Source organism: Alosa pseudoharengus, unplaced genomic scaffold (genome assembly GCF_046254945.1).
Source record: "Alosa pseudoharengus isolate Yale_2024_CS ecotype anadromous, Long Island Sound unplaced genomic scaffold, YU_APseudo_1.1 YU_APseudo_1.1_scf_14, whole genome shotgun sequence".
Classification (NCBI taxonomy): Eukaryota; Metazoa; Chordata; class Actinopteri; order Clupeiformes; family Clupeidae; genus Alosa; species Alosa pseudoharengus.
The window spans coordinates 20628666-20638365 of NW_027468609.1; the positions used below are offsets into that span (position 1 = coordinate 20628666).

At 44.7% G+C, this 9700-nt stretch overlaps 1 protein-coding gene across 1 annotated transcript; it reads right to left on the reverse strand.

Moving 5' to 3' along the window:
* Positions 1-130: 130 nt before the first annotated feature.
* On the reverse strand, positions 131-9542 carry ccdc62 (coiled-coil domain containing 62). Its single transcript, XM_076283248.1, has 13 exons — positions 9007-9542; positions 8771-8811; positions 8481-8603; positions 7537-7729; positions 7056-7222; positions 6113-6214; positions 5411-5582; positions 4786-4887; positions 4594-4682; positions 4244-4335; positions 1595-1709; positions 784-1077; positions 131-669 (listed from the first exon to the last, which is right to left on the reverse strand). The coding sequence occupies exons 1-13, from the start codon at positions 9071-9073 to the stop codon at positions 613-615; spliced, it is 1614 nt and encodes a 537-aa protein (XP_076139363.1). The 5' UTR covers positions 9074-9542; the 3' UTR covers positions 131-612.
* Positions 9543-9700: the final 158 nt, after the last annotated feature.

The following is a 9700-nucleotide window of genomic DNA, read 5'->3' on the forward strand; positions in this document are numbered from 1 at the left end:
ATTTTCTTGAGCAAAATATCCAACCTTGTGTATAACACAAAAGCTCAAAAGACCAAGTCAATTTTCAGCAGATGTTCGAACTACATTCTGTACAGTAGAGAATCGAGATCCACAGACAGTCTGTGAAAAATTGTTTTGAATTAGGTCATATATTTAGCATATAAACAAATATTTACATATGTATATTTACAAATGACCTATACACATAGTAGTTTACATCTTTGGGTTATAACACTGTTGGTTTTTGTACATAAAAATCAGGGGGAAAAAGTCTGGAAGATAAAAATGTAAAATGAAAAAATGCAAAACATTAACATTAGATCTCAATAGCAAAATCTCAATAGCAAAATGGCAAAACCATGTGAAAAAAATATCCCACTTAAAAACAGAGCATAGTCATTTAAAATCTCCCTCACTTTAATTAGAGGTACATGAAGATATCTATGAAAGTTAAAAATAACTTGGCATATGTTCGGCAGTGCCTTCAGTGGAGTCTTGCTCCTCAGGCAAGGAGACTGAAGTATGTAAGGCCTGTGGCCCACAGGTCTCTTGGTGCTGCTGAGGATGTGTCCAAAGAGCAAATGGCAGTAATATACCCTCCAAAAGGGGGCGCTATTGGCTTGTGTCCCCTTCAGGCTTGGATGGACAATTTTTGGTGAGATGATGAATCTGAAGAAATAGCAATGTTTGAAGTTATAGTCAAATGAAATTGGCCAACAGGTCAAAAGTAATATTGTATAAGTAGTAATGTTTGTACTTAGCCTATCACATCTATATGCCTACCTTTCTAATCAGTGTGCTGGAATGGCCAGAAGAATTCTGTGAATGAACTTCAGAACTACTGTGTTGGCTACTGCTGTAGTCATAGCAACCATTGAGGTTCCCTGCTGAGGCGTGGTTAGGGGATGGGCTGTGAGATGGATGGTGGGAGGGGCTAGGAGTATGTGCGTGGGCAGGGCGTGGTGAGGGGCTTTTCGGTTCCAGGGACAAGCCCTCCAAAGTGGCGACCATCTGCCGAGATTCTTCAAGAAGACGCTGCAGACGATGGGTAGAGGTGCACTCCGCTTCCTGAAAACCCTACACATACCAAAGATATTTCTGGTTTTGCATACATTTATATATGTTTTTTTATTGTCGTTATTGTTGTCTTAATATCATAATACACATCTCCAACCCACACATGCCTCTGACACCAACACACATAGATATTAGAAAGCTAGATACCGCATCGGGCACGAGTTCTATTAGGTGGCATACTTAAACGCGACCGCTATATTGCTGGGGGCAGCATGTGTACTGTCTCTGGGCCGTAATCAGAGACACCTGTTTGATTTCCAGTCAGTCACGTGTTTCTCCATTGGCCTCCAGTGATTGTTGCCCCCACCAAGATGGCGACGCTATTTACGTACGTTTGGGAGCCCAATGCGGTATCTAGCTTTCTAACATCTATGCCTAATTTCTAACACACACATACACAAATTACCCTATACAAGTCATTATCACTAGTCAATTCAATGACTGGCCATCTTCATTACTTTGATTCATTTCACTGGGGTACACACCAAAGTCCTCTAATGTCTGTTGGCACGCTCACCTGTTTGGGTGTCGTTGGTGAGGAGAGGTAGATGGCTCTGGGGGAGCCTCCAGGGTTGACTGAGGTCCATAAGACAGGGCTGGCTGGTTGGGGGGAACATGTCGCCTCTCCCTGGCTGAGAGGCAAACACAGAGTCACACCCACTATTATTATCATACAGTTATGCTGAAGAATTATTTCTTTATTTTGTAAGTTGTTTTGGATAAAAGCATCTGCTAAATGAATACATGTAAATGTAATTATACTGCAGGCATGTTACAGCACCGTTCCACAGAGACTTTGCTAGCTTTGAGTTGAACCCACAGCCTTGCAGTATTGCACCTGGTGGCCCTGTCATCTACGTGTCTCACAGAACTGAAATATGCATACTACTACAGCCACATAGTGAGTCATACTGCCATTAAAAGTCAACAGGGAGAAACAGATGGCAGCTGGTACTATCAGTAGATCTGTCTTGTGTGGTCAAACTGCTTTCGTTCTTATATAAAATATTACTATACTGTACTCTTACTTTATTCCTACTGAACATTTATTGGTAAACTGCAATCTCCTGTCTGACTGGCATTCTTACCACACCCTGCAGACCTGATCTGTCTCAGGATTCAGGTTGAGGTCAAGGGTCAGGGGGTCAACCTCCACCATCTGCACTGAGTACTCAGACTCTGAGTCCACATCCAACATCACTGCCACCTCAATCTCCAAGCCCTCCTCCTCTTCCTCCCAAAGTGTCCCCCTCTCAACACCCTCCTTCTTCTTCTTCTTCACCTTCTCCTCTTCTTCCCCAGATGTCTCCCTCTTCATGTCCTGCTCCCCCACCTTCTCCTCCTCCTCCTCCATCTCAGGTTTCCCCCTCTGCTCCTCACACCTGTCGGTTGCCACACCCACACCTGGCTCGTCCTTCTGCTGCTCCTCTGCTCCCCCACACACTACAGGAGTGTCCCTGGGCAGTTCCTCTTGGGCCACACTGTACACATCACCACTCACTTCTGTCACCTCACTGTGTCTGCTAGCTGGGGACTGCTCATTGGCAATGGCTGGAGGTCTGGCTGAAGTGCTGCTGCAACTTGGCTGTGCCTCAGGAGGACATGGTGGACCAGAAGATGAGGTCACTCCAGATAAGGCTTCTCCAATAAGCTGGCCAGTGGACATGGTGTCTATGGGTTGAGCCTGGACTACAGGGATAGTGGCCATATGCTGGCTTGTAGAGGTTGTAGCTGCAGGATGGCTTGTAGAGGTTGTAGCTGTAGACTTGGCTATGGAGATAGTAGCTACAGGCAGCTGGCAAGTTGAGATGGTGATCTCAGGCTGGCTCCAGGAGCTGTTAGCTATCGACTGGCATGTGGAGACAGTAACTACAGGCTGTGCTGTGGAAATAGAGGCTACAGGCTGCATTGTGGTAGCAGTGGATACAGGTTGGGATACAGGCTGTGCTGTAGAGGCAGTGGCTACAGGATGGGCTTTGGAAATAGAGGTTACAGGATGGGTTGTGGAAATAGAGGCTACAGACTGGGCTTTGGAAATAGAGGCTACAGGCTGTGCTGTGGAGGCAGTAACTACAGGATGGGCTTTGGAAATACAGGCTACAGGCTGGGTTGTGGAGGCAGTAACTACAGGATGGGCTTTGGAAATAGAGGCTACAGAATGGGTTGTGGAAATAGAGGCTACAGGCTGTGCTGTGGAGGCAGTAACTACAGGATGGGCTACAGGCTGCACTGTGGAAATCATATCTGCAGACTGGCCTATGAGGTTTGGAGGTATGGGCTGGCCTGTGGTGGTAATTGAAGGTTCATCCTGGCTTGGGAAACTAGTAGTTATTGATTGGTCTGTGAGTATAGCCGCTGTAGAATGTCCCGTGGAGCTGGTGCCTACAGCATTGGCAGTGGAGATGGTAGCCACAGGCTGGTTTGTGGCGCTAGTAGGTACAGGCTGGCTTATTGAGCGAATGGCTACAGGCTGAGCTGTGGAGAGAGCAGCTACAGGCTGGCTCATGGTACTGGTACATGGTACTATGGGTTGGCCCAAGACAACAGCATCTACTGGCTCGGTTGCGAGGACTCCAGGCTTAGGGTGCTCCACTGACAAACCACCTACAGGCTCAGCGGTAGAGGAGCCACCTCTAGGTTCGCTGGTAGAGACCCCAGCCTGAAGCCACACCACTGAGTCACCATTTAAAGGTGTCTGTGAGGACCCTGAGCTATCTGCAGGCTGGTGAATTGCATCCTGTCTCTCCCTTTCCAACATTGGTGTTCTTCCTCCTCTCCTCAGCTCCTCTGGCGGTTCTATGGCCCTGTGCTGATAGTAAGTGGGCCCTGCCTCTGTCTCTGACCTCTGAAAGGAGCTCTCCACTGCTGCGTAACCTATACCACTGCAATAACACAATCTCTCTCACACACACACACACACACACACACAGTCACACACACACACACACACACACACACACACACACACACACACACACACACACACACACACACACACACACACACACACACACACACACACACACACACACACACACACACACACACACACACACACACACACACACACACACACAGTCTAAGCATCTTCAGCATCAATGTGAAAAAGGAACACATCAGAAAAGGGGAGTATCCCCTAAACAGAAAGTTAGCTAAGGTAAATTACCTGCCATGTGACCTTTGAACTTTGAGGGTCTCCTGAGTGCTCTCCAGGTTCAGCTTGAGGAGCTGCAGGTCATTCTGCTGATTCGCACACACCTGTCAAGGAGCAGGAGTGATTCAGCTTTCACTCCATTTAACCCCCTTAAACTGTCTTTATTACGGTAATTATATTTATTAATTAATAATATATTTTTTTCTATTACAAACTGTAGTGCAGCATGCATGTTCAACATTTTGAAGTTGCCTAAGAGTGTTACACTGAGTAATACTGTATAAGACTGTGGCATTGTGAGCTGTATAAGAATGTAGCACTATGATTGTGGCCAGGGGGAAGCTGGGGGATGAGTCGGGTACCTGTCTCAGACAGCGCAGTTCGACTTCAGTGCGCTCTTGCTTTGAGCGAGACAGTTCCAGCATCTCATCCTTCCAGCTCTCTCCTTCCCCTAAACACACACACACACACAGGCCCTTAAACTTCAGAAAACTGTGTCAAGTGTTTTAGAGAAGCTGTCTCGCTGTGGTTAGGTGTGCTTGCTGTTCTCTAACCAGAAATGAGCAGATCTCTCCTCAGCAACTGCGTCTCCTGCTTCAGGCGAATCACCTCTTCCCTCTGGGTGCTGTTCTCCAGAGTCTTCTCTTCAAGTTCATCTGACACACACACACACACACACACACAAAGCATCAAGCATGCTGTAAGCCTTATCTAAGCCCTGTACTCACACAGATTACATCTTTTAACTCAAGCAACAGTGCTATTTTCAACTCAGGATGACAACCTTACTAAATAATTTACAACATTTTCAATTTTCCAAAAATACTCTTAGTCACCTTATGCAACCCCGTACCACCCAAATTAAAAGTAAAGTACACATCCCTTGAAAAGAGCAACAGACATGACAGCATGCTTCAGTGCACACTAACTGCACTGATGCTATTTTACCTATTTATTCCACAGAATTAACTTAAATGAACACAACTCAGCAAATTAGAAAACAGAACAAGATGTTTATCTCAAGATCATTTCATTCCTGAGGGGTGGGAGAGGGATTTTGTTTTTTTTTTCTGCACCATTTGATAACAACTATCGTGCATGTTGCAGACTGTTATTTTACATGTCTGAATGTAATAAATGGTGCTAACAAAAGCAAAAAAAAGCTGCTCACTCTTGTACCTTTGAGCCTTGTGTTCTCGTGGCGGACTTCACGGTAGAGTCGTTTCACTTCCTCCAGCTCGGCGAAGATCTTACTCTCCCGCGTCCTCAGCTCCCTCTGAGAGTCCTCCTGCATCCTGAGCCGGCTGGACAGATCCTGGATGTGAGCGATGGCCTCAGTCACGTCTTTGTCCTGATGGAGTTTGCACAGGGTTTACATTGACATTTTATCCAGACGTAGGCAGGGAAAAAACATTTGGGAGTGCAATGCAATGCAATGATAGGTGATTTTTGGAGCTTGAACTACTGTATGGTATAAGTGAGATATGTAACGCTGGTATTGCATCACATTGTGATGTAGTACTCACACTGTGTACAATTCATCTATTGTGGGAAACAAAGGTGACAAATTTTATCTATATCAAAGTTACCTAAAAACCTAATTATTAAGTAGTATTGACAAAAACGGTGCAGCAACAACCTTATCTGATTTGACACAGAATGACCCATGAACAAATTGAAAACATCAGCTGTTAGATAACTATGTTGAGTATTCCTCCTTTTTGAAAACTGTAATATTCTAGGGGGGACTCTCCCTGCAATAGGTCTGGGTAAGTTGCTTTGGATAAAAGTGTCAGTCAAACAAACAAATAATGAAATAAAATAAAATATTCATTGCAGGGCCTCTGGCATCACATATAAATGGCCTCATAACTGGGATACCTTCAGTTTGAGCATGGCACTGAGTTCCTCCTCTCTGGCTTGGAGCTGGCCAACCTGGCTGGACAGCAGCGTGATGGTGGAGTTCAAAGCATGGTTCCTGTCCTGCAGATGGACAATTCAATCACATTCAGCACCTTCATAGGTACACAGACCTACATTGCATGCCGATTATAGGCATTTTACAAAAATGCTCTGGCCAGACAATAGTTTAAAGTTTATAGTGATACGTTTAACTGACTAACTTAGCTCACAGCCAAATCGGTATGGGATTCTTTGAAGGTTTTAGGTGTCTTCCTATAACTTGTTCTGTGCATATGTTCATTTTACTGCACTAAAACACTCACATGTGTTATTGTGAATAACAATACAGATTGGATGATTGACAATCTCAGCTTTGACCCTTACAACCAAACAGCTGACTAGTTTTGAAGATAGGTCAGGTCTATTTGCACAGTAGTATTATGACACTTTCTGTGGTGCTAAGCGGATAAGACTCCCCCTGGACGGGACACCAGTCTACGACATGCAACATCAAGTCATCATCTGGAAATTGAACGAGCAATCTTATGATTGCCAGTCCAACCCCTTAGACCACTGAGCTATACGCTCTACGTTAGCACCACAGAAACCAGAGATAAGCTCTGGCCTTATTAGCCTACATGGTTAGAATAGGATGAACATTATGACACTGCAATGCAGGACTGTAGTTGATGGTGGAATAGCTTGTTTCATTGAACTGCATTTTATGAAGCTAAAATAATGCAAGCGTGGTGGAACAATGGTAACGCCACCAACAGACAACTGGTCGGCCTGAGTTCGATTCTCACCGTTGGGAGCCTGTGTCGCTTTAAGCGTTTGCTAAACATCAGTCAACTTTAACTTTAACCTTAAAATGGTAAGGTCAATGGCTAATCAGTTTGTAGGCTGGTCAGTGGTCACTCACCTCCAGCTCCTGCTGCAGCTGGCTGCTTTGTCGCTGTGTGTGCTGAAGGTCCTGCAGCTGCTGCTGGGCAGCACTCAGCTCCCTCTGGCTGCTCTTCTCCTGGGCCTCGGCCGTCTGGACCCGCCGCCCCACCGCACGCAACACTTCATGCTGCTGCTTCAGCTCCTCTGTACAAAGCATACATATGCACACGCGCGTGCACACACACACACACACACACACACACACACACACACACACACACACACACACACACACACACACACACACACACACACACACACACACACACACACACACACACACACACACACACACACACGATCATTCTGCTCTGGGCCTAACAATGGTACAGTTTGACTGCATCATGGACACCACCTGCATCATGCACCTGTTCAGCGTGCTGGGGTAGGACCTCAGAAAGCATCGTCATTATGCTGTGTTTCTCATGTGCCAGACACAGTGTCTCCTGTTGACTCACCCTCTAGGCGTGCACATCTCTCCTCCAGCAGTAGCACGCGCTGGCGATCCTGCTGCCAGGCAAGCAGCTGCGTGTGGTGGGTAGCGGCCATGTTGTTCAGCTCTTGGTCCCGGTCCTTCAGCTCAGCCATCAGGAGCTGCAGCTCCCGCCGCTGCCTCTGGAGGGTGCCATACTCCAGATCACATACTGCCGTCTGAGTGCAGACACAACATACATGAAAGGGGGGTGACAGTGAGCAAAAACAAAAATTCCTAAACATGCAGCTGCTACCTCAGAAGGGTTGCTTCTTCCTTAGATGTCATAGACACCAATGCACTATGCACAGATTGCAGATAGATAGATAGATAGATAGATAGATAGATAGATACTTTATTGATCCCCAGGGGAAATTTGCATTCTCTCTCTCACACATACACACAAAAGCAAAGTACATATTTGACTTAAGACTTTAACTCATTATATAGACAGAAGTATCAATGTATCTACAATAAATAGGAATACTTCTCTAACTTGGGCATATGAAGATGAAAGGTTATGTAAATATTATTCAATCCTCTTTTTTCCCTCTGATAAACATAATTATGTTATTACCTGGAGGTGGCAGCATTCTGACATGATTACACTCAAAAAGGCACAGAGGGGAATCATTTATTTATATGCACAGGACTTCTACCAACAAACCATTGTGATGTAACAGAGCAGAATATTCCACCTTAGAGTTTAGAAGCGAAAAACAAATCCCTGTAACTTTTTCTCTTTTTCAGATAGATCCAAAAGAAGTCTACATAATCAATATCACACACACACACACACACACACACACACACAGTGGGAAACTAAAACCAAACATCAGTATTCATTGATAGGCAACTGCAAAAAAAAATACAAATAATAATAATTACTACTTATCATAACTCAATGTAAATAATTTGGTGTGGCCCCACCTGACAGTCCTGTGTGAGGGGCAGAGAAGTTGAGAGTGGGAGCCGCCTCTGGAATGGCCCGTTCTCTTGTTTGACCATCCTGTCTCTTCCACTAGCCACAGCATCAGGCCTCGCATCCTGGTGCTGAGGAGGCACAAACAAACTGTTAAACTGTGAGACAAAACAATGAATGGTTTCGATTTGGCATGAATGGGTACATCAAATGGTGCACTCTCTGTGCATCATTTAAGGGGTGCATTTCTCTGATAATGATAATACACGTACAACGTATTCTGATACTATAACTTTACCTTTTTTACTGGGGTGCTGTGCCAGGGCTCAGCTGGAAAGTCTGGGGAGATAACAGCACTTGGTGGGTATTTCAAAGCGCAATTCTAGTAATATCGTTATTCTACGGTTGCTGGGAGACATTCGAATGAGTTCACGGTCATATTCAAAATGTATTGAATTTGAAGAGTCCGGAGCTAATTTTTAATTCCTTTATTATTGCTAACTCAGACGTTGACAGACTATTCACCCTTCTTACCACTAGACTGCAGGGATGATCTCCGTGAACTGTCAGCTTGTTTCATACATCTTCTCTCGTGGTTCATCTCAGTGTAAACATCGTTCAAGTCTTAACGTTAAACTACAACAACTCGTTCAACCAGTCAGATAATAATGGGGAAATATTGGTCAAATTAACCCTGAAAGGGATATCATTTAACAATGTTCATTTGTTAAAGACGCACATTATCTATCCAAACTGCCAGTACCACTCTCTCCCAGCTCCGTTTGTTGAAGCTAAAGCTTAAAGCTAGCCAATTAAGTAATCTGGCGTGAAGTATTATCAACGTCAGCTAACGTTAGCTAGCACTACCTGCCTGGCTTTTCAAGACACCAAACATGCCATGGCCCTGTGCTGTGCTGTGCAGTGCTAAAAAAGTTTATGATTCTGAAAATGTAACCGCAGAACAAAACTACAGTTTATGGACTACACTAAAGTGTGCGGATTATTTCCATAGAGATATAACGTAGAGCTGATGTCATGGGTAGACGAGAGAAACTAGCTGGAGATTTCAAATTTCTTGCTGACTGTGTGAGGCGTAATGTTTGGGAGTGCTATAGCAGTTACTACAACAGCCTGTCGTAAAAGTTGGGTTAATATTGAAATAAGTTCAAGTTTGTCATTATTTCAATCAACAATATATATTATATGATGTAATGAATCGTGTAAATAG

Excerpts from the sequence above, each read along its gene's own strand:
- ccdc62 (XM_076283248.1), bottom strand. The coding sequence starts at position 9,073 with ATGAACCACGAGAGAAGATGTATGAAACAAGCTGACAGTTCACGGAGA. Across the intron at positions 4,683-4,785 it reads GAGAGATCTGCTCATTTCTG|GGGAAGGAGAGAGCTGGAAG; the intron begins GTTAGAGAACAG and ends GTGTGTGTTTAG. Across the intron at positions 1,710-4,243 it reads GTTCAAAGGTCACATGGCAG|CCAGGGAGAGGCGACATGTT; the intron begins GTAATTTACCTT and ends TTTGCCTCTCAG.